Source organism: Molothrus aeneus, chromosome 20 (assembly GCF_037042795.1).
Source record: "Molothrus aeneus isolate 106 chromosome 20, BPBGC_Maene_1.0, whole genome shotgun sequence".
In the NCBI taxonomy this organism is placed as follows: domain Eukaryota; kingdom Metazoa; phylum Chordata; class Aves; order Passeriformes; family Icteridae; genus Molothrus; species Molothrus aeneus.
In genome coordinates, this window is record NC_089665.1 from 8,731,471 (window position 1) to 8,758,020 (window position 26,550).

The 26,550-nt window shown below is 46.6% G+C and overlaps 1 protein-coding gene across 2 annotated transcripts in view; it reads left to right on the forward strand.

The window, feature by feature from the left end:
* Positions 1–778: 778 nt before the first annotated feature.
* Positions 779–26,550, forward strand: part of CLTC (clathrin heavy chain) — a 30,811-nt gene continuing 5,039 nt past the window's right edge. Inside the window, exons 1-31 of one of the 2 annotated variants that reach the window (XM_066563544.1) lie at positions 779–901; positions 8,276–8,483; positions 10,561–10,829; positions 11,134–11,295; positions 12,067–12,180; positions 12,542–12,715; positions 13,330–13,527; positions 14,178–14,378; positions 14,936–15,088; positions 15,396–15,518; positions 15,701–15,838; positions 15,928–16,092; positions 16,181–16,361; positions 16,697–16,860; positions 18,524–18,649; positions 19,208–19,350; positions 19,694–19,928; positions 20,228–20,350; positions 20,445–20,590; positions 20,735–20,918; positions 21,288–21,480; positions 21,905–22,062; positions 22,243–22,407; positions 22,499–22,606; positions 22,716–22,883; positions 23,043–23,192; positions 23,284–23,415; positions 23,571–23,681; positions 24,293–24,463; positions 24,585–24,806; positions 25,865–25,885. In XM_066563544.1, coding sequence (XP_066419641.1) covers positions 860–901; positions 8,276–8,483; positions 10,561–10,829; positions 11,134–11,295; positions 12,067–12,180; positions 12,542–12,715; positions 13,330–13,527; positions 14,178–14,378; positions 14,936–15,088; positions 15,396–15,518; positions 15,701–15,838; positions 15,928–16,092; positions 16,181–16,361; positions 16,697–16,860; positions 18,524–18,649; positions 19,208–19,350; positions 19,694–19,928; positions 20,228–20,350; positions 20,445–20,590; positions 20,735–20,918; positions 21,288–21,480; positions 21,905–22,062; positions 22,243–22,407; positions 22,499–22,606; positions 22,716–22,883; positions 23,043–23,192; positions 23,284–23,415; positions 23,571–23,681; positions 24,293–24,463; positions 24,585–24,806; positions 25,865–25,885 — 4,848 coding nt within the window. In that variant the 5' untranslated portion in view covers positions 779–859. The remainder of the gene's footprint in view (positions 902–8,275; positions 8,484–10,560; positions 10,830–11,133; positions 11,296–12,066; positions 12,181–12,541; positions 12,716–13,329; positions 13,528–14,177; positions 14,379–14,935; positions 15,089–15,395; positions 15,519–15,700; positions 15,839–15,927; positions 16,093–16,180; positions 16,362–16,696; positions 16,861–18,523; positions 18,650–19,207; positions 19,351–19,693; positions 19,929–20,227; positions 20,351–20,444; positions 20,591–20,734; positions 20,919–21,287; positions 21,481–21,904; positions 22,063–22,242; positions 22,408–22,498; positions 22,607–22,715; positions 22,884–23,042; positions 23,193–23,283; positions 23,416–23,570; positions 23,682–24,292; positions 24,464–24,584; positions 24,807–25,864; positions 25,886–26,550) is intronic. The other variant, XM_066563545.1, reaches the window with a different exon arrangement.

A 26,550-nucleotide genomic window follows, 5' to 3' on the forward strand; every position in this document is an offset into this window, starting at 1 on the left:
ATCAGATCCCAGTGACAGAGACACCCGAGAATGGGGAATCCATCAGATCCTGGGGACAGGGACACCAGGGCCACCATGAGATCATGGGGACAGGGATGCTCTAAGGATAAGGAATCCATCAGATGCTGGGGACAGGGACACCAGGGGATGGACGATCCATCCATGGTAACAGGGACACCCCGGGGATGGGGAATCCATCAGATCCCAGTGACAGGGACACCCTTGTCCCCTCGGTGTCACCTCCGGGGGTGTGGCTCCATCACATCCCGATGACAGGGGGACACCGTGGGAGGAGGGGGTGGGATCCATCACATCCTGGCCACGGGGACATCCCTGTCCCCTCAGTGTCCCCGAGGAGGAGACATCCCTCCCATGCCGGTGACAGGGACACCCCGCGGGTGGGGGGTGGTCCAGGGGCTCCCCCCGGTGTCCCAGCGGTGTCCCCCCCGGTGTCCCAGTGATGTCCCCCCTGTCCCCCCCGGTGTCCCCCCGGTGTCACCTTGCCCGGCCGCGCCGCCCCGCCCCACGTGACCCCGCGCGCGCGCGGGCCGGAAATGACGCCGCGGCCCCTCGGTCGCATGATGTGGCAAAAAAAAAAAAGGCCGGGGAAAGGGAGGGAGGGAGTGATGCGTCCCCAAATAGTCCCTTCCGGCGGCGCATCACAGCCGCCGCTCCCATTGGCGCCGCTCGCCGGGATCCCTCCGCGCGGCCGGGAGGCCGGCGGCAGGTGCGGGTATCCTTCCGCGGCGGTATCCTTCCGCCGGCGGGGGCAGCTTCCGCACGGCCCCGCTCCGCCATCGCGGCCCCGCTCCGCCCGCACCGCTGAGCCCGGCCCGGCCCGGAGCGCCCCGCCGCCGCCATGGCCCAGATCCTACCCATCCGCTTCCAGGAGCACCTCCAGGTGGGCGCGGGGGCGGGCGGGCCGCTGCCTCGCTCCGCCGGGGGAGCCACCCGGGGACGGTGCCGGGGGAGCTGCGCCGGGCCTGCCCGCGGTGCCTCCGTGAGGGCGGCCGGGCGCGCTCGGCGGGCTGCTCGCCCTGCCGGTGTCCGGCTCGGGGAGCGCTGCCCGAAGGGCACTCCCGGGAGGGGCCGGGCCGGGCATCCCGCCCTTGCCGGTGCCCGCGGGCCGTGCCCCGGCGGGGTGGGCGAGGCTGGCGCGGTGCCCGGGCGGGCCGGGCGGTGCGGGCCGGGCGCGGGTGGCTCCGCTGCGCTTGCCGGAGCGGCGCCAGGGGGAAATCCCGGCCCGGCACGGCCCGGGGGGGTGAGGCGGGCAGGTGGCCGAGCTGCGTCCGTGTGCCGCTTAGTGTTTTTTATTTGAATGGTGTTAAAGCCTCAGTAGTTCTAAGGATAGGCTAAAGCGATCTGCCGGTGTTCCCGCTTGGAATGTCATTCTGTGGAGGGAAAATCGCGTATTGCAGCGAAATGTGGGAGCTGCTGCGGCTGCCTGCAGTGCAGCTGTGGCAGTGCAGGTGCCCAGGTGCCAGCTCCGCTGTCCGCTGGCCTCTCCCCAAGCCCACCTCTGGCTCTCGTTGCACCAGACCCACACGTTAATAGTTTATTTCCGAGTGATGGCGTTGAATTTCTCTGAGGTGGCTTCCTGGAGGCGCCGGGCTGCGGTGCGGGAGTGCGGGGCTCCCTCCCGGAGCAGCAGCGAGTGCTCCCTGCCCGTGGGTGAAGCTGCAGCACTGGGAGGGGTCTGGATCCAGTTGTGCAATGGGCACTTCCCATCTGACAGGTCTGGAGGGCGAAGGGCTGCGAGCCGCGGTGTTACTGAGCTCGGTTTCACTGCTGAGGGAGGAGTGGTTTTTTTTGAGGGGAATTTGTCTAATAAAAGCTACATTGGCACCCCTGGTCAAGGTCTTCTGGTGGCATTTGGTGCCAGTGTCTGTGTTTGGTTTGTGTTCAGCTAACTGGGGCTGTGCTAGGCAAACACGGTGATGGATTTGCATGATTTACAGTGCCTTTTTTTCCTAACTCGAATGGAAAGTAATTCATTTCTAGGCACCTCGTTGAAAGAACCACTGCAGAATACTTAGTTGAAGGCTACAGCTGTTCATAGTGTCTAAATAAGCGCTGCCTTGGTGCTTGTTCAGGCGTGTAGCTGAGCACTGAACGGTTTTACTCCAATATCGGTTCAAAAGCAGGCCAGAATTCCTAGTTTGGGTGTCCCTGTAGTGAGCAGCACTGACAGGAGGATCTCGGGAATTGGCCAGAGCTTCACCTCCCAGGCAGTGCCTTGTCCTGGCGCTGGCCAAGCCCAGCCCCAGGTGCTGAGGAGGTTCTGTGCACTCAGGTGAAGCCCATCCCTCTGGGCAGCCCAGCTCTCAATCAGGCATTGTGGCAGTGCACCTTTGTGCATTATTTAAGCCCCAAACCTTGCATGTGACCCACTGCCAGGTCTCTAATGACATGAGTACTGTTACATAATGAAACTCATCTGCTTCACGCCACAAGTGCTGGGAGCTTTCAGGCCAGCACTACGGTGGAACAGGACTGCTCTGCCTCCAGACTGATTCATCTGTTTATTTGGGGTTGGATTTGCATTTTTCTCTGCCTGTACCTATTTAGTATGGAGCACTGGCTGAACCAGTATCTTTTGCAGCTGCACACAGGAGCTGATCCTTTCTCAGATGGGTGTGCACCCCTCTGAGCCTGGGTGCACGTGGCTCTTGCCTTTGAACTTCCTCCTTTCATTTCATTGGAAAAAAAAAAATTCAGAGGAATTTGGATTCTAGGAGTTGCTTTTCTGCTGAAGTTCCTGATGTAATTTTGGGAGCAGAAACACTGATACTGCAATATTTTTGCTATCCAGGCTCCTCATGGACTCAATAATACAATTTCTTGAACTGTACCTGACCCACATTTGTCTAGGAAACTTGTTGTACAGGTGTTGTGCAACACCTGCAAGTTTGTAGTGATTCTTAATGGAAGAGGAGGTACCCAGCTGGAGCCTCAGCCATAAAAAGCAGGTGATGGATTTGAATGAGAAAGTTCTTGCAGGCTTTTATTGAAATCAATCAATAAACACAGTGTGATTCTGGTTCTGCACAGATTCATTACTGGAGGTTAAAAAATGATCAAGTACAAAGCTTGTCCTGGTGTTCAGCTTCAAGGCAGTCCATTAGCTGTTGGCAGCTTGGCTGTGTGGTTTGGGAATGAAAAGGTGAAAGCTGCAGAAACCTTGCTCCTGAACGCCTCATCTCTTGGGAGCACAGTGCTTTGTACCCCAAATGGGAGCTAAAGGTGGACTTTGGACAAGTAGTTAACTTGTTTGGGAGGAGGGAGCTTTCTGAGGAGTGTAAAACCAAAAAGTGTTGCAAGGTTTGTTTGGCAGAGTCACAAGCTCTGCAATCTCAGCAGCCCCAGGTGTGCAGCTGCTGTTATCTGTGTGGTGTCTGCTGTACACCCCTGCCCTGCCACCAAGGAGCAGCAACAACAGGCTGGGCAAAACTTCCCTTGGGAATTTTCAGGGAGGAGCCCGATTGCTGTGCTATCAGCACTCATGTTAGAAAACTTTATATAGCTGCTGCTGGTTTTTTTTTCTTCCCCCAAAGTGGCTATGAGGAAACAATCCACTGTGTATGTAGTGGGAGATCAGAGTTCAGTGTGTGGGATGATTGCAAATCTGGTTGCTCCTATCCAGGCTTCAGGGATTCCTGGAATGTGCCTCTGTGTGTGTTTGAGGGTGAAAATAAAACAGTGCTTACTGTGGTGGGTCAGTGGAGCTTTTCTAAGGTGACACGTTCTTGATGAGTGGGAAGGAACCAGGCTAATTGGCAGGTGATGAACTGTGATTGCCACTTAATTTAACTGCACTACCCTGAAATACTGAACTTGGACCAGGCCCACTGCTGTACTGAGTTAAGGCATTAATAAATACTCTTCTGAATCGAAATACTTTTGTAAGACAATGCAGAGAAAACTGCCAGCTCAGGCTGTGCACTTGATAGCAGGACAGAACTGCTTTTTTAACACTAGGAAAAGGGGGTTTGTATCTATTGTTCATTGATGGAGCAAACCTGAATGGCAGCTGTGCTGTTCTGCTGTGGTGGTGCTTGGATGGCTCTTGGAATCACAGCTGTGCCAGAGAATAAAACAGGACAGCCAGGGAATCATAGAACAAGATAGATAAATTCAGTACTTTGCTCTAAATATGACAAACAGCAAAATTCTTCCATGTATTGTGCTGACAGTGAGTTTAATGCAGCCTAAACCACTAAATCTCTGCTCTAACAGCATTAGTTGGAAGCAGTTGCATCCTCTGTTGATTGTACAAGTCAGGAATTAGAGGACTGTGGTGCCTAATGCTGTTTTGGTGGGATTCTTGCTCTCTGCTTCTTAGTGGATCCAAATTCCTAAAGGCAGCGATTGTGGAGTATTCCTACAGAGGGAAAATACGTGACAGAGAATTGGAGTGAGAGAGATTGTGTGTGTGTGTCTCAGCTAATTGGATAGGAGCAATTAGTTAAGCAGTTTATGAGCTGTTCTGGGCATGTCCCTCACAGGCACTGAGGTGCAGGGCCCTGCTGCCTTGGTGGCTGTGCTGATTTAGTGCTTCCTGCTGGGATTGGGGCGGGATCAGTGGTTCTGAACTCCAGTTCCAGCAGGTACAGCCTCACTGGGGGAGCTGGGGCAGTCCCACAGCACCTCCCTGGCTGCTGAGAGCGGGTGGTGCCTCAGCCTGCTCAGGGTGAGGCAGAAAATAGGAAGGATATAGAAGCAGGGGAGCTCTTGAATGTCAGAGAGGTCCCTTATCTGTTGAAAACACGACTTCCTAGGCTGCCACAAGCTGTAGCTCTTACCTTGCACTGGTAAATACGAAGTGCTTTACCATGGACTGGCTCTGAGAACTGCAGGGAGTAACTGAGAGAGCATCACCAACACAAATGGTTTTGTGTGACTTATGTTTGCTTTGCTGAACTTTGGTCTGTGGAATTAAAAGAGCAGCTCAAGTGTCTGCCTTGGTCAATCAGAGCCTAGGGAAGCATGGCCTGGGATAGAGCTAAATATGATTCATTGCACACTGGAGTGCTTCTCAAAAAAAATGGGTATTTTCCAGTTTAGTGGCGTTTTCCAGCTTTGTGATTTCTAGCAGCATGCAGATAAGGAGTCTCTGGGCAGGGGCTGAGCAGCTGCTTGTGGCCACAAGAGCAGTGGTTGCATCCTGTTGAGTGTGAGAGCTGAGGTGAAATGTGTGCTCAGCACTTCCACGCCCTTCCTCGTAGGCAAGGAGAAATTATCTGACAGCTAAGCAGACTGCCACAAGAAAGGGAACATTACAGGAAGGGGTCAACAAAGAGACTCCTGTCAGCAGTTTTACCATTCAGTTTGATGTCCCATACATGTGACAACTTCTCTGGCTAAGTTACCAAGAATGCACTTGAATTATCTTCCAGTGAAAAAATAATTCTGGTAATCAGCCATTGCCTTACAATGTTACAATGACTCACATCTCAGGGCTGCTCAGATAAAAGCCATCTCAGAATTCCATGGTTCAGCAGAGCCTGCAAGTGACTGAAGTGTCTGATCCTGGGTGAGATGAGTCCTTTGGGGTGACATCTCTGCTGAACACGGGAGTTGCTGCTGTCCCTGACAATCTGTTTCATGGTTCCACTCTACTGGAGCAGCTATTTCACAGAACACTTTATTCCCAACAGGAGTCTGGTGTAACTGATCTTTCCAACAAATGGTGGTGTGAAATAACTCCCAACTGTAAATCAGTTGCCCAAGGACTGTTAGCAAGTTCTGCTTTCATATCTGCTTAAAAGCCAAGGAAGTGGGTTTTGTAGTAAAATATAGCAATGTCTGAAATTCCTTTTTTTTGGTTTTTTTTGTTTATGAATCAGTGAAAAGTAGTGGACTTGGTGCAACATTAAATACTTGGGGATATTTCCCTTTGTAATAAAGAGAAGAGGTAGAAAATCTGCCATAAACCCCTGTACTCCTTAGTTGTAGTTCAACCCCTGAGTTTGTACATGGAATAGTATTGAAATGTTCAGAATAAAAGCCTTCAAAGAAATATTTGCTGTCGTGTTTCCTAACAGTAATCTTCATCTCTGTTTGCTTTTCTTAGCTTTATAAACATGCCTGCCTCACTCACCTGAACTTCAGCCTGTTTGGGCAGGAAAACAACCTCTATTCCAGGGAATGATCTCTGCTCAGGAGTTCTGTGCAGCCCAGGAATTCACTGTTGGCTTCACCAGCCGGGCAAGGAAGTGCCACTCCTGGCTGGTGACACTCTTGTGTAACCAAACACGGGGATTGTCTCCATCAGAATCAATTTCCTGAGCCTTGAAGCAGATGTGGTTCATACACTTGGTTTGTTGAGATGAAAGATGAAATGTTGGCAGGAGGAGTTTGTGCACTTAGAGACCTTGCAGATGGTTGCACCTCCATCAGAAAACTTCAGAGCTCCTGTGCCAGTCTTCTAAATCTTTGCAAAGAAATACCTCACCTTTGATAACAGAAATGTTCAAAGCCTCCCATGTCCCACCTGGGTCAGTGGCTCAGGCCTGGCACTAGCAGATGGCAGTTTGCTGCAGATTAAGGTAAATCTGGCTTGCAATATCCAAGCACCTTTGCTGTGGTGGTTTTGTCTAGACCTCCCTAAGAGGTCCTGCCATCTGCTTGGACTTGCTGCTCTGATTTGTTCTGTTGACACCCTTTGAGTGTAGTGCTGTGAGTTATTGCCTGCTTGGCTCTCTGCAGCCGCCCCCCTCTACCAAATTAACGAGGAAATTGAATGCTTGATAAATGATTTGGCACTTGCTAAGCCTGCAGCCCTGGCAAAAGGAAATGCCACATCCCAGTAAGTCACTGCAGCCCTACCAGATCAAACTCCCACATCTTCAACCCTTCCCTCCCTGCAGGGGTGTGATTGGCATGTGTATAACCCTGCCTAGCTCATGTGCAATTGCCAGGTCCAGAGGACACTGCTCAAAGTGTGAAAGGGACTTTGGAGCTTGAATCTAAAATCCTCTGAGTGACTGGAGAATGTGTGGTCAGGTTCTGGGATGCTGGACCTCAAACACTTGCTTAAATCTGAATAAAAGAGTTCTGACCTGTCAAGGAGTTAGGGTTTGATTTTTATTTTTTTTAATAGCTGTCAGATGCTGTCACCTGAAAGTTTCCCGGCTTTATTGTCAAAATATTTTCTGCTTACTCTGGATCAATTATCCAAGTGACTTCTGTGAGGCTTGCTCTGTTAACTTGCTGTGCCACGGCTGAGATGTTACTTGTTCCTCACATTTGCTGTTGCAGAGCCTGGGCAAAGGGGAAGCTCCTCTTTATCAGGAGCTGCAAACAGGCAGGAGCAGAGCAGCTGGGGCATGGCCTCCCTGGAGCTGGTTCAGAGCACAGCTGATAAGAGCTGAGAGCTCCAAACCAGCACAATCAGCCTAAAATGGCTTGGAAGGTCTCGCCCTTCTTGGGGCATCTTGGGCTTGAAGGTCCTCCAGAAAGAAAAACAGCAGAATATTGGAGCTGATAGTTCTTCTAGTAGAAGAAAACTGGAGTTCTCAAGGTGGACAAGCTGGATATCTGTGTGATATGACCATGACTGCATTTTCACTCTTAAAAATGCAACAAGCTTTGTTTCCCTACTGACATCCTCCTCATACAGTAGCTTTGCAAAATGCTGTCAACAAAAGGGTTTTGTTGCAAGCTGTACAAGAAAGGTGAGCATTGAAAGGCTTAGGGGAGCAGGCTGTGGCTCAGAGAAGGAAGTGGTTTATTGATAACTTCTGTGTCAAACAGGGCCATTGGTGATTTCAGGAGTGCCCAGCTCTGCTCCTGCTGCGAGACAAGCCTGGGTTAATTGCTAGACAGGCAGCTTTTTTTAGCTGCACGGGGATAAAGATAAAGCTCAGACACCTCACGTGTGATGTTAAGCTTGAAATAATGATAGCTGCCAAAGGCAGTGGATGAGCTCAGGGAGGAGAGCTGGTGAGAGTGAGGGCTGAAGCTGCAGTCCAGTATGGTGAGTTCAGTGTGCTTTAAGCCACGTGAGGGGGCTCAAAGATTGAGTTCTTAATGGTTAAGTTGTAAATGGACCTTGAAGAGAGGATACCAAGTGCTTGACTGCTTCTCTGGGAAGCCTGCTGGGTTTAGTTGAAATTGTGCAGCACTGTGTGTTGTGCAGGTTTGGGGTAGCGTTGCTGTTTTGTCACCAAAAAAACCAGCAAAGTCTGATATTTCCTGTGACAAAATTCACAAAAGCTGCTTGTGGCTATACCAAGGTAATAACTTAATGTTAAACCTTTTTCTTCTCTTCCAGCTCCAAAATCTGGGCATCAACCCAGCAAACATTGGGTTCAGCACTCTGACAATGGAGTCTGACAAATTCATCTGCATCAGAGAGAAAGTAGGAGAACAGGCTCAAGTGGTGATCATTGACATGAATGACCCCAGCAACCCCATCCGGAGACCAATTTCAGCTGACAGCGCTATCATGAACCCTGCCAGTAAAGTCATTGCACTGAAAGGTATGAGTTCTGATAAAGGGCTGCTTGAAGTGCATGGAGAGCCTGCTGTAGAGCTAGTTTATGAGGGACTGAGCTCTCCCAGGTCATTTATGTGGGAGGATCCTGCAGCAATTTTCCACAGCTTAATGGGAGATTAAGTTGAATGCATTTTCAGTTCTTCTGGAGGCAGCTGGGCAGGGAACTTCAGCTGAGGCTTCCTGCTATTTTGCTGATCATTAGGATGAGGTTTTTCCTTCAGTCCAAATGCTGCAGCTTCTGAGCAGGGAGAGCTGGAAGCCAAGTGTGGGCTTTAAGGAATCATGTTAGAGGGAAGTGAGACCTGACCTAGGAGTGTAACCCTTAGATCAACTAAACCTTTCCTTAGGGACAGGAAAACTAAGGCTGGGAAGGGGAGACAAATATTCCTTGGTTTGGCCTTGCTGAAAGAGACCAGTGCATATTTATTATATCAGCCAGTGATAAGAGGAGTAAAACTATGCAGGGAAGACTTGTGTGGTGAAGGAAGTACAAGGTCAGGCAGCTTGGTGTCTCTGGTGTTCCAGAGAGCAGGCATTCCTCTGGAGTCTCCAGAAATGTCCATCTCTTCCCCTCAGAGGCCCAAAAAGCTCTAAGTGCAGTCACTCTAGAAATGCATGTAATGCTAATGGAAAGATTTGTATGTATCCAATGTTACCTAACTTTGACTTTAATACTGTGCTACTGTTTTGTCACAACTTTAATGCTTTCTTGTGTGTGCAGATGGTGAGTTACCTCAATTGACTGTACCTAGTACCTGTTGTGTCTTATGACAAGAAAAAGCAGAATAAAATGGCTCAGATTTATGGTGCACATGGCTGAACAGTGGTGTTTAAGCAACTGAAGGCCTAAAACTCAGAGGTTTTTCATACCCTCCCAAGCAAGGGAGACCCTAAGATTCCCAAAATTAATCCACTCAAGAGCCCAAAGTGTACTTAAATCACTGGGATCTTAATACTGAGCTTTTTATGAACAGGACTGACCCCTTTGACTCAAGTCTAGATTTTGCCTTGCAATATACCTTGCCTAGCATGTAGGAATGTGTTACCTGAATGTCCTCTCCCTTGACCCTAAAGCTCCAGCTGCACTAGATGTGGAAACAAACTGCTGCCTGTAGCCTGAGTAACTCTGTAGTAGAGAGATTTCTCCAAGTTCTGGAGAAACTCCTCACTCAGCATCTTGCATCAATTGCTGAGCTAATGGCTTTGAGCTAAATCAGTCCTGGGTGAGTGCAGGCACTTGCCTCTGTGGCACTGTGACTTCCTCAAGCTGGGCTACAGTTAGTAACTGTAGCAGATTTCTGGCCTGCATCCAGTTTTGTGGGATCTTTTCTATTCCTCCTGGGCTACACTTATGTGTGCTTAAATAATTCTCCCCTGTAAGTAATAGAACTGTCAGAACTTTTCTTATCTTCTCAACAGGAAGAAATAATTTCTTAGGCCAGTGTGTTATAAAAACTGGTAGATATGACTGCAGGTGGCTGTTCAGGATGTTTGTATGCACCATTCTATGTGATTTGGAGAACTTTTCCTCTTGCCTTCTAGAGCTTGTGTTGGTCCCTAGATTCCTTCCCCTGCACAGTTCCTGTCAGTCTGGTTTGCAGTCAGTAGCTGTGTATTCCATTAGTGCAACCCCAAGGTTTTGGTTAATTAGCCTGAATTACAAAAGCCCTCTGCCAACCTGACTGTTCCATGTTGTGCCCTTTTAATACTTGAAACAGATGTGGACATAGCTTTAACTGCCACTGACAGCTTCCCTCAGAGCTCCAAGGAGCCTCAGCATGACTGTGACCTGGTTTTGATGTATGTGAAGTATCCTCCAACCCATTTGTGTGGCTGAAGCTTTTGTCTCCTACCAACCCATTCTCCACATCTGTTTGATTGCTCAGTAGTGGCAAATCAGTAAAACCAGCCGCAGGAGTGTGGTCTGGTTCCAAGTGGAAGCTGATCCCTGAAGGTCTGCCAGTCTAGAACAGCTTTTTCTTGAAGGAAGTCCCCAGGGTTTGATGTCCTAGTGCAGCTCTTCTGCTCTGCCCCGTGCCTAACAACTCTGTGTCTTCTAGCTGGGAAAACGCTGCAAATCTTCAACATTGAGATGAAGAGCAAGATGAAGGCTCACACCATGACAGATGATGTCACCTTCTGGAAGTGGATCTCTCTGAACACTGTTGCCCTCGTGACGGATAATGCCGTTTACCACTGGAGCATGGAGGGCGAGTCCCAGCCCGTGAAGATGTTTGATCGCCACTCCAGCCTTGCTGGCTGCCAGATCATCAACTACAGAACTGATGCCAAGCAGAAATGGCTCTTGCTGACTGGAATATCTGCACAGGTACTTTACCTCCGGGAAGGTGGGGAAACTCAAGAGCTTGTCTTGTTGTCTCCTTCTACAGGAACAGGACTGATCTGTTTGTTTTATTAAATGTAAATGCTTGTCTCAATCTTCAAATAACAAACTTAAGTGTAACTGAAAATCTCAAATTACTATAATTGGATTTGTAATGATATAACACTAGTGCAAGGTTAAGAGTCTGAAGTGTTGCTGTTGTAAGAGGAAGCTTTAAATGGCAGCATGTTGACCAATATTAAATGAAATTACTGTCTGGTTTTCCTGACACTTGTTCTTTTTTGTGTAGCAAAACCGTGTAGTGGGGGCAATGCAGCTCTACTCTGTGGACAGAAAAGTGTCCCAGCCCATCGAGGGACATGCAGCCAGCTTTGCACAGTTCAAGATGGAAGGGAATGCTGAAGAATCCACTCTCTTCTGTTTTGCAGTAAGAGGGCAAGCTGGGGGTAAGGTAAGGCTTGGTTCTAAACATATTGTAGTCTTTAGTGACTCACCCTGGTTCTCTGCTTCCAGGAGAACAAGTGGCTTAATGCAAAAAGTTACATTTAAGGAAGAAAGTGAAGGACTTTGTCAGTCTGGATATGACATGTGGTGCATGCAGAGCTTGGACTACCTGGTGTAGCAAGAATCTGTGAGTGGAGAAGTTAAGTGGCATGTCATGACCAGCCCAATTAGCTGCTTGAAACAGGAGGCTCTCAGCTTCACAGGCTAAGCTTGAGGGAAAAGCTGTGGTAATCTTTCTTTGGGGCTGATCCTTGGTATCAGGCTCAACTAATTTCCAAAGTATTGGATGAAAATGAAAAAAAAGTGAAGCAATAGTGTTGCAAGGCTAAATAGTGATCCCATGTGAATGCTGGAATTAGGTGAGTTACAGCAAAACCAGAGTAAAACCAGAGCTAGATTCAGAGAAACATCTTCAGAACTGTCTCTGTAGAATGTGAACCAAGTTAAAAGAGTGCATCTAAAGGAACCTAACTGAATCCTGAGACTTCCAAGTAATTAGGGGCAACTAAAGATCATATTTAACTGTTTCCCTCACCTCTGGTACATGAACACCAGGTGCCACACCTTTAGCCAGTGAAAATATTTAGGAAGATTACCTTAGTTTGTCTTTGCATAAACTTGGGATTAAGGCTGAGCAGCAAAAGAACTGCTGTAATTTCATTGTTGAATCTATTGTTAAATAAATTAGATGCAAGAATTAATCTTATCTCTTGCACAGCTGCATATCATTGAGGTTGGCACACCACCCACTGGGAATCAGCCCTTTCCAAAGAAAGCTGTGGATGTCTTCTTCCCTCCTGAAGCACAAAGTGACTTTCCTGTTGCTATGCAGGTATGACAGCTGCAAAAGGTCTGCAGCTTCTCTTGGTGGATGTGACAGGAGCAGGGAGGGCACTGGGAGCCAGCTGGTTAATGTGGCCCTAAACTGGTGGGACTGGTGGGACTGCTGCTCCTGCTTCAGTAGTGGTAAAGGTGGAGACAAGCAGCATTCAAAAGCAGCATGTTCTTATTTATAGAGGAAATATCCATATGTTTTAACTGCTTTTCAAGCTCTTCAGACGTCATTCTGCTGTGATAGTACTCAAGTAAAAATAAAACAGCACTTCTGGCTGTCCTGAAATGGCCCAGCTGTTTCAAAAGCACCAACTCATTTATCCAGTGCCAAATTTGAGTAATCTATTTGTGTTTTGTAGATCAGTGACAAGCATGATGTGGTGTTCCTCATAACAAAGTATGGCTACATCCACTTGTATGACCTGGAAACTGGCACCTGTATCTACATGAACAGGATCAGTGGAGAGACCATTTTTGTTACTGCACAGCACGAAGCAACAGCTGGAATTATTGGAGTCAACAGAAAGGGACAGGTAAGGGAGCTTGGCCTGGAAGCCACTGCTTTAGCTGATCCCCCTGGCTCCTCATGACACACTGCAGGGTTCATGTCTATGAATAAAAATTCAGTTTCCAGAAATGTTAACTTTGAACTCTGCTCAGAGCATGTGAGGTCTGACAGTGTTCTGAGCCCCAAAATAAATTTGCTGTTCTATCTCCATACTTAACTACTTTATGAACAAGTTACTAACATTGTACAGCCATGCCTTTGGCCCACGTTGATTTTGGGTGGTGTTACTTGTTGAGCATGGGGAATATAGAGCAGACTTGTTCCTGGTGTCCTCTAGGATTGATTACTTAAGACATTGAGTTTTAGAAAGATCCCTATATGCCTGAAAGATCCATTGTATCCCTGTGCTTCTACCTCTGCAGATACCTCAATTAAACTGTTAATTGCTTTCTTTGATGCAGACAATGGATGACATTGGTTCTTTCTGACCAGAGGTCTCTTTAATAAAATGACAAGTATGAGTTACCAAGGGATGAAAGTTTCCATAAATACCCTAACTTTCCCCTCAGAAGTTAGCTTAGCCTTTGGCTCACTTCTGATACTTGGGCTAAGTGGAGGTTTCCCTGCTGGTTTCTCCAGGTGCTCTCAGTGTGTGTGGAAGAGGAGAACATCATTCCCTACATCACCAACGTGCTGCAGAACCCTGACCTGGCTTTACGGATGGCTGTCCGCAACAACCTGGCGGGGGCCGAGGAGCTCTTTGCCAGGAAATTCAATGCACTCTTTGCACAGGGGAACTATTCAGAGGCAGCAAAAGTGGCAGCTAATGCCCCAAAGGTAAAGTGATCAGAACAGCACTGAACTCTACTGACTTCAGCTTCTTGCTTCAGGAAAGCTCAGTGAATTTTTCTAGTGGAAAGGGCACAGTCTTTCTACTGCTCTTGTCCCAAGGTAGTTTGGTGTTTCACAGGTACCTTGGGTGATGACAGTGATTGCAAGCTGGATAATTTTGGAGTTTGTGAAGCCCACAGAGGAAGGGAGGAATAAATGATGAAGTAATGGCTATGATTCATAACGTTTCTGGTACTCACCTTTACTTCTCCAGTGATACAAAAAAGTGTCTGTGAAAAGACAACCTCTAGCTGAGGCTGCACCTGGAAACAGGATAAAAAACCCAGGCTAAGACTAAATTCAGATGAGAGGAACTTGCTTGCAAGGCCAAGCGTGTCCTAATTCTGAACTTAAATCTGCATTGCTACTGAAATAAATGTAGTGGGTTATTATAGCACATTTTCTGTCAGAGCGCCTCAGTGCCTGAGCTGGTGTTCAGCCATATTGCTCCTGACATTCTGGGCTGGCAAAACATAGAAATGCTTGTGACAGCTACAGTGACATTACCTCCAGCTTCCTGGAGAAACTCCTGCCAAGCCACAACAGCAGAAAAGAAAATTGAAGTGGATCTCTCTCTCTCTCTCTCTCTCTGGCAGGGAATCCTGCGTACTCCAGACACCATACGCCGGTTCCAGAGTGTTCCAGCTCAGCCAGGACAGACTTCCCCTCTCCTGCAGTATTTTGGCATTCTGCTGGACCAAGGGCAGCTGAACAAGTATGAGTCACTGGAGCTCTGCAGACCCGTGCTCCAGCAGGGCCGCAAGCAGCTCTTGGAAAAATGGTTAAAAGAAGATAAGGTGAGTTTGGGATTGATATCTTCAGAGCTGTGGGGGGGAAGGAACAGCACTGCCTGATAGCCTCCCCCCTTCCCAAGAAAATTCAGCTGGGAGCTCAGCAGTGACAGCAAATAGCTGAGCAATAGGTGCTCACTCTACCTGTCACTATGCCTCAAACTACTGCAAGAGAATTGATCAAATTCTCACTCATTCTGCATTTAAAATCACAGCAGGATGTGCAGAGCATGGAAAGCTCTAAGCTGCTGCTGGGCTTTGCCAAACCAGTCCTTTGGAAACTGATTGCAAGTGCTGTGAGCAGTGGTTACAGCTGTGTAATTAATTGGAGAAACATGCTGGTACAATGTGTCACCAAGTTCTGGCTCTGAAAATTGGTTTGAGTGCTGTGGAGCATGAGGAGCTGAGCCCACTAGAGCCCTGCTGGGAGAGTCAGCTCAGGCTGTCAAGCTGGACCTTAATTTTTTTAAAGTCCGAAAGGAAGAGAAATGAGGAAGAGGGTGGTGGTGCATCTCAGCATGGCTCTGTCAGGGTGGGCTGACTGCATTTCTGTTTCTGAGCAGCTGGAGTGCTCGGAGGAGCTGGGAGACCTTGTGAAATCTGTGGATCCCACGCTAGCACTTAGTGTCTATCTGAGGGCCAATGTTCCAAACAAGGTCATCCAATGTTTTGCTGAAACAGGACAAGTCCAGAAGATTGTTTTGTATGCTAAGAAGGTGAGAGAAAATTAAATTGCTGTATCTGTCCTGTATTTAATAACAACTAGTGCATGTTCCAAAGTAGCTAGAAGTAACTCTGGGGAGTCTGAGAGCCTGTATAGTGTTTACTTTTGCCTCAAGGTTTTTATGAATAGTTACTGTTAGACTTCATACATGGGTCTTTCCCTACTTCCCCATGTAGCCTTTTCCAAAGAGGAAATCCTGGCTGGGTTGTGTAATCTCCTGACAGTAGCTTTGGCTGAGCTCTGTAGTTTTAACAAGGTGTGTGCTCTTGCTGAGTTCTCACTTTGCATCATCTTCTCAGGTTGGATATACTCCAGACTGGATTTTTTTGCTGAGGAATGTAATGAGAATCAGCCCTGATCAAGGACAGCAGTTTGCACAAATGCTCGTTCAAGATGAAGAGCCTCTTGCAGATATAACACAGGTAAATAACTTTATTACTGTGAAGTGTTGACTTCAAAGCATCAAACTGGTAAGAGGAGCCCTGCTCAAACCATCAGAGCAATGAGTTTGGATTTAGCTTTGGAAGCTGCATTGATGCTTAAATATACTTTCAGTTACTCTTAACCTAAATTTCTTTCTTTTTTTTCTTTTTTTTTTTTTCAGATTGTGGATGTCTTTATGGAATATAATTTAATCCAGCAATGTACAGCCTTTCTGCTGGATGCACTGAAGAATAATCGCCCCTCAGAAGGTCCCCTGCAAACACGTTTACTTGAGATGAACCTCATGCACGCCCCTCAGGTACCTGCTCAGGCTTCCTGGAGCTGCACGTGGCAAACACTGCTAGGGGTGCTCAGGAACTGAGTGAAAATGTTCCCTGTTCCTTCTAGGTTGCAGATGCCATCCTGGGAAACCAAATGTTTACTCACTATGACCGGGCTCACATAGCTCAGCTGTGTGAGAAGGCTGGTTTGCTGCAGAGAGCACTCGAGCACTTCACAGACCTCTACGACATCAAGCGTGCCGTGGTTCACACTCACCTCCTCAACCCTGAGGTGAGGCATCAAACACCCTGCACCTACAAATCCAGCCTTTAATAACTGCTCTTTGCTCAGGTCTAAAATGCCCTGTGTGTCTTTGCAGTGGTTAGTGAATTATTTTGGGTCCTTATCGGTAGAAGACTCTCTGGAGTGTCTGCGTGCGATGCTGTCCGCTAACATCCGTCAGAACCTGCAGATCTGTGTCCAGGTGGCCTCCAAATACCATGAACAGCTGTCAACACAGTCACTCATTGAGCTCTTTGAGTCCTTCAAGAGCTTTGAAGGTAAGTGTGTACTTCTGCAAGAGAAGCTGGTGCTCACCTTTTTACAGATGTGTGTCTGTCTGCTGAAATCTAGAAAGCCATAATGAGCTTAAGTAGTTAGGCCTCAAACTGTGTTGAAACAGATCTAAACCTTCAAGTTTCCCTGTTTAGGATGGATACCACTATTCAGTTGCATAATTGGTTTTTCTGAAATCCTGGAAATGTTTGGAGCTGTAGAAAAACCTAGAATGCCGGCCTCTTGCCTTTGTCCAAAATGGTGCCTAAATTTCTGTAGCCTTTGAGATTTGTACTTTTAAATGAGACCGGCAAATAATGTGTTGACTGTTTCTCTCCAGGTTTGTTTTATTTCCTGGGCTCCATTGTAAACTTCAGCCAGGATCCAGATGTGCACTTCAAGTACATTCAAGCTGCATGCAAGACAGGACAAATTAAAGAAGTGGAAAGAATCTGCAGGGAAAGCAACTGCTATGATCCAGAACGTGTTAAAAACTTCCTCAAGGTAATGTTTGGGTAACACTGGACTGTCTGGGGCTGTTTGGGGTGCTGATAAAACATGGTGTGTCACTAGTGAAATGAGGCAGCTCTGTGAAAATAGATGAGTTTTAACCTTTGCACTTAAGGATCCAAGTGTCCTCAAACCAGAGGTATCTGCCATGTTGACAGTACCTCCTAATGAAGTCTGAGCCTGGAATATTGTCTAAAAAATAAGAATGTCAGGTCACTTCCTCACTATTCTTGCTAAGGTTAATCTGGCTTGAACTCTTAACCTGTAGTAAATGTACCAGCTTACCAAGAACTTGTTAAAAATGTCTGCTATAAAATAGGAAACAGTTTGCTTAACTTGAGAACACCCATAGTGCCAAACGAGTTGATAACTTAATGCTTATTTATAGTGTAATCAACTCCAACTGAGCAACTACAGAAACAACAGATGAAAAGAGTCAGTTAATTCCAGAAACTTCAGGTTCAGGGCTGATCTGTCTTACTCCTACACACTGAAATTTCAGCCAGGTGAGCCATGGTTTAGCTCTGCTGGGAGATGCCAGTCAGTGGGGATGTATCCTGACTGATCCAGAGCATTGCTGGAGAGTAGGAAAAGATGCTGTGCTCAAAGTTCAGATTCTGTAATCTTAGTACTGAGCTTATTGACAAGTGCAACACTCTGAGAAATACCTGAGGAACCATGTGGGAGGGGAAAACTTTATCTGGGAACATTTCCTGCCTTCATGTTTGTTGGTTACATAGCATAGTCTTAGATTTTGCTGATCATATCTGAAGATGGCAAAACTCTTCCCAAGAGAATTCTCTAAAACTAACCTGGTGTCACCGAGGTGTAAGGTATGTCATTTGATCAAGCCACCTAAGATATGTTATCAAGCTGTCAAATTCCTGATGAAAGTTATTGTTTTTTGTGCTGTTCCATGTCTGGAATGTGCAGGACATGTACCAGGTAAATCTCCCAGTACAGGCCTCCCTGTGTAAAGTCCTTAAGTGTAATTTATATGTAGGATTATATTCTGGGATGTGCATGTTGGAATAAGTGATCTGAAATATGCATCCGGAATACTGTCTGCCACATAGACTAAGCTTCTGTACTGTAACCATTGTAACCTTATGCTGAAAGTTGGAATGCTTTTAGATAATTAATCTGGTAAGCAGTTTAACTAGTACTGCTATAGAGCTTAATTCTTACTGTTCTCTAAATCCATAGTTAGGAGGTATCACATGACACATGGCACTCAAAGTTAATTCTGTATATCAGTTTTACATTATGAACCTCAACTTAATCTAGTCTTGGTTAAATTTTTTTTGAAATCCCAGAGTGCTAATCCTGCACACAAAACATCAGTGGCAACTAAAAATACTCTCTATAGCCTAGGCTTGTAATGGTTGTATTGTGTTGTAAAACTCTGTAGAGTCTGCCATGCAAAGGAGCAGGGTTAAACTCCAAAAAGCTTCTTGCTCCTCACACCCTGCAGTGGGTGTGAGTGCTCCCACTTTACATATTGCAAACAATTAGCTGAACAACAAGCTGTCATTATTTGGTTGACTGTTGAGATTGGCTTTCCAAATTCAGCTGCTTTGACAGTTTAAGTGACTGTATTATTTGTCTGCTTAAATCCAAGAGCAAAACCAAATTACTAAAGCTTTTCTCTTTCTAGGAAGCTAAACTCACTGACCAGCTGCCTCTCATCATTGTGTGTGACCGCTTTGACTTTGTCCACGACTTGGTGCTGTATTTGTATAGAAATAATCTCCAGAAATATATTGAGATTTATGTACAGAAGGTAGGTGACAACTTGGCCCTTGGCTTCAGTGAATCAAATTGATCAGTTTTTATTTGTATATGATACAATTACTGGCATCATGTTTAAGTATTCTGCAAACAGATTTGTACCTGAGACTGACATTTAAGTGATTATTAGTGGCCTCCAGTAAATTAGCCCTGATGTGAGTCAGATCTCATTCTTCAGTCAGGTTAAGCAGTAACTCCCACTCGTGTGCCACTTGAAGGGGGAAGACTTGGTAGAATAACTTTGGAGTTGTTGGGGTGATTTTAAGTCTCAATATTTTGGAGGGGGGAGGAGGGGAAGTTTTCCTTTTAACTTCCTGCAGGGACAGAGTAGATTGCTCAGGAGCTCTTCCTGTGGGAGCTAAGTGAGCCCCTGGGCTGGGCTGGAACACCTGTTGACTGAAGAATTGACTTTTAAGCTTGTTCAGAGCCTCAGAGGCTGGGAGTAGAGGTGGGAAGATGGGGTCAGTCTTCACAAGTGCAGTTCTGGGGATGAGTATTGCCTGCCCCTGCTCCCTGACAGCATCCTGACCTCTTTAATGCTCCTGTGCAGGTGAATCCCAGCCGTCTGCCAGTTGTTATTGGGGGACTGCTTGATGTGGATTGCTCTGAAGATGTGATCAAGAACCTCATCCTTGTAGTGAGAGGTCAATTTTCAACTGATGAACTTGTTGCAGAGGTTGAGAAAAGAAACAGGTATTAAACTTCTACAAGTCTCTTGGCAATTCCCAGTCTGCTGCTCATCCATGAGTGCATGTCACACAGCTAAAGCTGGTACTGACACCAGCAGAAGCTGCCACTGGGTGAGAACCAGCTCTAATTCTTGGCCAATGTGGGGATCTCTCCAGATAACTTTGGTGTGTTTTCTTCATAGTGTCAGAAGCTTACACCATTCTAATAACGAATCAAAATGTAGGTTAAAACAGAGCACTGGAACTCTGGTTTAGTTCCTACACCAAGACTGGCTTCCAGGGTGGAGAAATCACGCAATTGGATATTTACTTACTCAACCTCTAACATGAAAATCAATTCCTTCTAGGCTGAAGCTGCTTCTGCCCTGGCTGGAAGCAAGAATTCACGAGGGCTGTGAGGAGCCTGCCACTCACAATGCACTGGCCAAGATATACATTGACAGCAACAACAACCCAGAGAGGTTCCTGCGTGAGAATCCCTACTATGACAGCCGTGTTGTTGGCAAGTACTGTGAGAAGAGGGACCCTCACCTGGCCTGCGTGGCCTACGAGCGTGGACAGTGTGACCTGGAGCTGATTAACGTATGTATGCCAGGCTGCTGCCTGTGAGTGACTGCTAACATCGGTGTCATGGCCTGCATAGAAAGCTTTAGGACAAAAGCATGGTTTTTTTAACATGTATTAAGCTGGGAAGTGCATGTTTCTAACACACAAGAGGAGGTGGCTATTTAACCTCCCTTTGCAGCTTAATGAGAAACTCTCCTGCTCATCCTGAAATGGGAGGTTAATGGAGTATCAAAGGCTGAGATTTCAGTCTGCCCCTCTTATCTGTAGGCTCCATAGCCTTGCCTTCCCTCTGAGCAAGCTGTGCCTTTCTCCAGGTGTGCAATGAGAACTCCCTCTTCAAGAGTCTCTCCCGCTACTTAGTTCGTCGTAAGGACCCCGAGCTCTGGGCCAGTGTGCTGCTGGAAAGCAACCCCTACAGGAGACCCCTCATTGACCAGGTACACCTGGCAGGACATCCACAGCCCTGCCTGTCCCACCTGGCTTTGCAGAACCTGATATCACTCATTTCTGCATGCCTTGCTCTGCCTGCAGGTTGTCCAGACTGCTCTGTCAGAGACCCAGGACCCCGAGGAAGTCTCTGTCACTGTGAAGGCCTTCATGACTGCAGATCTTCCCAATGAGCTCATTGAACTGCTGGAGAAAATCGTTCTGGATAATTCAGTGTTCAGTGAGCACAGGTATGTGAAATGAAAACCAAGCCACAGGAAACTTGGAGTTACTGCTGTAATGTGAAACAGCAAATAAACTAATGCCTTCTCCAGAGGGGAGGCTGAATTTCTTGATCATTATATTTGATAAGCACTATTTCTTTCCCTCTTCAGGAACCTGCAGAACCTTCTCATCCTTACAGCTATCAAGGCTGACCGCACCCGTGTCATGGAGTACATCAACCGCCTGGATAACTACGATGCCCCTGATATAGCCAATATTGCTATCAGCAACGAGCTTTTTGAGGAGGCATTTGCTATCTTCAGGAAGTTTGATGTCAACACATCAGCTGTACAGGTATCTTCAATTCTCAGGCTGTACAACATCCCTGTGCATCCCCACACAAGGACTTTGCTGGTGCTTAACACCAATTAGCAAAGTGCCCAAAGCTGCTCAGTGTCTTCTCTTACAAAACAGACACTGTTTCTGTGAAAATAGATGAGTTTTAACTTTTGCACTTAAGGATCCAAGTGTCCTCAAACCTAAACAACACTTGTTTATTGAAACTTTGTAAGCCTAAAATCACTCACACTGTGTGAGTTGTATGGAGTTAGTCCCTCTCTTTTAAACCTGTGGATCCATTGAGGAACTTAAATAAACCCCAGCTCAGTGTGTTGTAAAAGTGACCTTCCTGAGAGTGGCTGATGGTGGTTGTCCTTTCCCCAGGTGTTGATAGAGCACATTGGGAACCTGGACCGTGCGTACGAGTTCGCCGAGCGCTGCAATGAACCTGCAGTGTGGAGCCAGCTGGCCAAAGCACAGCTCCAGAAGGGGATGGTGAAGGAAGCAATTGACTCCTACATCAAAGCAGATGATCCTTCCTCATACATGGAAGTTGTTCAAGCTGCTAATGCCAGTGGTATGATTAAGTTTTGTTTACATCTTGCCTGTTGATAGTGCTCAGCTCTTTTGCCTGGTCTGCTCAAGCTGCAGCTCTGCCAGACCTGTATCTTGATGCAAGTAGAGGAATCTGGCCCTGCAAGGACTGCCCTAAATAAGAATGAGAAAAGGTAGTGTATTCCCTCTGCAGATAATCAGTGGTCTGAAATTTCTTTCTTTAGATAGCTGGAGACTTCTTTCAGAGTCTTTGTGTGAAGTTAAATAAGGTTTTAGTTAGGCCCATTTTAAGATTATTTGATTGATGCATAATGAGCAGTGTGAAGGTTGTTGATTGTTGGGGAATAGCTGTAGAAACACGTCAAAATTAGGCTCAGCTGATTGGGGACACTTGTGCTTAACTTGAACAGTGGTGGGAAATAAACATTCTGAACTCCTTTCCATAGGCAACTGGGAAGAACTGGTGAAGTATCTGCAGATGGCACGCAAGAAGGCCCGGGAGTCGTATGTGGAAACAGAATTAATCTTTGCTCTTGCTAAAACAAACCGCCTGGCAGAGCTAGAGGAGTTCATCAACGGCCCCAACAATGCACATATCCAGCAGGTGAGTGGGACTGATGTTATTTTCCTGACTCACAGAGGAGTGTTGGAAATTCTGTCTCTTTGGATATGCACATGGATCTTGGCCTTTAAATCCATTTGACAAGGGCTTGAATGCCACACATTTAATGTAAAGCACTGGCTGAAAAAGGTGCAGGAATAAGCTGGCTGTGCTCTGCCCCAGGTTGGTGATCGCTGCTATGATGAGAAGATGTATGAAGCAGCCAAGCTCTTGTACAACAACGTGTCCAACTTCGGCCGCTTGGCCTCAACCTTGGTGCACCTGGGCGAGTACCAGGCAGCCGTGGATGGCGCTCGCAAAGCCAACAGCACTCGCACGTGGAAAGAGGTGAATTTACTGCCCCTGAGCTCAGGGCCTTCAAAGCTGGGGTCTGCTCAGAAGCCTTGGTGCTAAGCAGTAACACAACTCTCAATTCCAGGTCTGCTTTGCTTGTGTGGATGGAAAAGAATTCCGCCTGGCTCAGCTGTGTGGGCTCCACATTGTAGTGCATGCAGATGAGCTGGAAGAGCTAATCAACTATTACCAGGTAATTGAGCTGACTCCTGTTGTACAGTCAGTTCTGTCATGGCAACCCTGTCAAAATCTGGGATTCTGGATGGTTTCTGATGTGAAATGTCTCTGTCTGTGTCTCTAAGGATCGTGGGTACTTTGAGGAGCTGATCACCATGTTGGAAGCAGCGCTTGGGCTGGAGCGAGCACACATGGGGATGTTCACAGAGCTGGCAATTCTCTACTCCAAATTCAAACCACAGAAGATGAGGGAGCACTTGGAGCTGTTCTGGTCCAGAGTCAACATTCCCAAGGTGAATGTCTGAGGCTTTAAATTTAGCTGAAAACACCTTTTTGGGCTGTCTGTACCCAGCTTTTACATGAGCAGCGCCTGAGGTTACTAATGGCACTAAAGCCTGAGCCCTGCTGGAAATTCCAGTTAACAAATATTGCTGATTCTGCCTTTTGCTTAGGTTCTGAGAGCTGCAGAACAAGCCCACCTCTGGGCTGAACTGGTGTTCCTGTATGATAAGTATGAAGAATATGATAATGCCATAATCACAATGATGAATCACCCAACAGATGCTTGGAAAGAAGGCCAGTTCAAAGATATCATCACTAAGGTATTGCTTTCCTGGTGAAAGTTCTGTTTTTCATTTGGATTTCCCCACAATCAAACTCCTGCTCTGAACATGCATCTTTACTCCTCTCTAGGTGGCCAATGTGGAGCTGTACTACAAGGCAGTTCAGTTCTATTTGGAATTTAAGCCTCTGCTGCTCAATGATCTGCTGATGGTGTTGTCCCCTCGGCTTGACCACACTCGTGCTGTCACATTCTTCACAAAGGTAATTTTCCTGCTATCCAGATCAAAACAAAAGCTGGGGAAGCATTGAGCTGTAGTAGCATTTAAACATGATTAGCTACTCCCCTGCCTGCCAGGGAGGATGCTAAGAGACTTCCACAAAAACTGACTTAAACGTGTCTCTCTGGTTCCTTGAAGGTTAAACAGCTGCCCCTGGTTAAGCCTTACCTGCGCTCTGTTCAAAATCACAACAACAAATCAGTCAATGAGTCCCTCAACAACCTCTTCATTATTGAAGAAGATTACCAGGTATGCCTTGCCTTTAGGCACTTCATTCTGGATTTACCTCGTATTCTCAGCCTTTGTTTAATGTGTAGAAACACACAGTTTTCTCTCTCATTTTCAGTAGTTTTTACCTGCTTGCTGTTAACTTTAATTCCTTAAGTGCATGTTCTCCAGCTTTAAAGTGAATTAGTGATGAGGAGCCAAGGAATAAGTGGAAAAGTGTTAGTGGCTTTCTGAGAGCATTTTGTGCCATTCCAATTGGGGATAGAGTGGCTACTTTGTTATGAGTGTGACAGCTTTTATTTAAGGCAGACAAACACTGGGTGCTACCAAAAGGACTCACTGAAGAGGCACAGTTGTGATGCCTGGCTGTTTCACTGTTTTCAGAGAACAGCTGCCTGGTTTTCAGAGACTCTTATCCTGCTCAAAAATACTGATTGAAACACCTAAACTCCATATGTTTCAAACAGCAGCTTCTCAAATGAAATAGCAGATCTCTGCAGGTCTGGCTGGAATACTTTTATCTTCCTACAAGCAGGAATAGAGAACTGATGGAAAATACTTGCATTTTGTGGGCGCAGTTGTACATCTGAGGTGTGACTTTTTTTTTTTTTTTTTTCTTCTGCTTCACTCAGGCTCTTAGGACTTCTATAGATGCTTATGACAACTTTGACAACATTTCTCTTGCCCAACGTTTGGAGAAGCACGAGCTCATCGAGTTCCGGAGGATCGCCGCCTATCTCTTCAAAGGCAACAACCGCTGGAAACAGAGCGTGGAGCTCTGCAAGAAGGACAGGCTCTACAAGGTGAGGCAGCACCCAGGGCAGCTTTACAGCTCTGCCTTGTTGGCTCTGCCTTGTTGGCTCTTGGCTGACAGCCCCGTGTGGGTTGTTGTGTCCCCGAGGCTGAGGCTCTGTCCCGTTGCAGGATGCCATGCAGTACGCTTCTGAATCCAAAGATACTGAGCTGGCAGAAGAGCTGCTGCAGTGGTTCCTGCAGGAGAACAAGAGGGAATGCTTTGGTGCTTGTCTCTTCACCTGCTACGATCTCCTAAGGCCGGATGTTGTCTTGGAAACAGCATGGAGGCACAACATTATGGACTTTGCCATGCCATACTTTATCCAGGTCATGAAGGAATACTTGACCAAGGTAAGAGCAGGTGCCCCTCCAAGACCCAGAGCTTGTTAGTCACTGTGGTGAATGCCTTGAGACTGTCTGCTTGCTACTAACATTGGTTTGGGCTTTGTCCAATGTCTGTCTGTCCATGTCCACACTTACTTTTCAGTCCATCTGGGGAGAGACTTCGCCCTCTAAGAGGCTGAAACACTTGCAGGCTTCACCCTCTGCCAATTACAGAACCTACATCAGTAGTATTTGCCTGACCCTGGGCAGTGTCTAAAGTAGTTCCAGGCTCCAGGCATTTCCTGTGCTGTGTCAGTCAGGAATCCCAGCTGAGATCAAGCTTTAAGTAAATTCTAGACTGTGTACTAAACCAGCTTTACAGCTAGACCTAGAGATAACTTATTCTGCTATGCATTTAACTCTAAAATGTGGCTCTGACACTTAATGGCACTAATTATGATTCAACTCTTATTTGAAATGACTCAGGATGGGGGAACTTGGTAATGCTCTGGCAGACTTGAACAGACTTGAGTTAAATCCAACTGTCACTAGCAAGATTTTCCTAGATGAAGCTTTTGGAGTATCTTCCACTGAAATGGTGTAAATTGCTTAATGATTAAGACCTTTCCAAGCTTGAGTTCAGCTTTTACTTTCATGCAGTCAGTGAAGACTAAGGTGCCTGTTTGACCAGAAATTTGCCTGGCTGTTCTTTGTAAAGGCAGAACTACCTCTGGTTCTGTAGCCAGCCTGAAATGCTGTTCTGGGGGAGGTGGGCTGAGCAATGCAACGGTTTGTCAGAGGTGCCTGCACCAAGCTAACACCATGCCTTTGGAGGGAGTAGTAGATTCTTAAAGATAAAGATTTCCTGATCTGATAAAGGATTAGGATGTAGCTTTGGTGTAGCTAATGAATTAAGAGCCAGCAAGAAGCAGAGCTGCCTTCTAAAGCAGATACTTCTGGTGTACTTTTGTTTTTACTCGCCTGTACCTTAATTATTTCTTCCCTGACGCTTTTGTTTCTACCTTTTTATATGCTAAATATGGAATTTGATTTTTCTAAGCTGCACCTTCTGAATTCCTTTGCAGGTTGATGCAATAAAGGAAAAGGTGAAAGTTGATTCTTGTTTTCCATCTTTAAGTCTGGAGGACTAAGTCTAAGGATTCTGCATGAGTTTTTTTCTTTCCTATGTTTACTACTCTGCTGCTACTGCTTTTTCCCCAAACAAAATATCACTAAAGCATTTGCAAATTGTTTAACTCTCACTAGCTAGTGCTGTAGGAGAAAAGTAGATTCGTTTGCTACTAATAAGCTAATAGATCCTCAGGAAGGGCATACAGGTGATCAGTTGGATCACAGTCAGCCTGCAATTGAAACAACACACAAATACTTACACAAATGCTATTATTTGACAGCCAATCTGACTGAAACAACCTCCTACAACAAGAAATCAGTCTGTGAATCCCTAAATCAGTCTGGCATTTGCCAGTTGAAGGGCTGTGATCCAGTTCCTGATCTCTGGACCATGACTAATGCGCGCTGACCGTAGGCAGAGTAGATACTGGCTGCTCCAGAGGGACTCTTCCTCACTCAGGTGTCAGTTCTCATGGTGCTGATCTAATCCACACAGTGCTCTCGTTCATGTAGCAACTTAAAACTTCAGCTGTTGCAACAAGTCTGTGGTTCTCCTCCCTGTAGTAAATTTCTAGTAGTTGTCCAAAAAAAGACTGCCTTCCAAGCTCTTCAGCTTCACTAAACTTCTCTTGCTACCTCA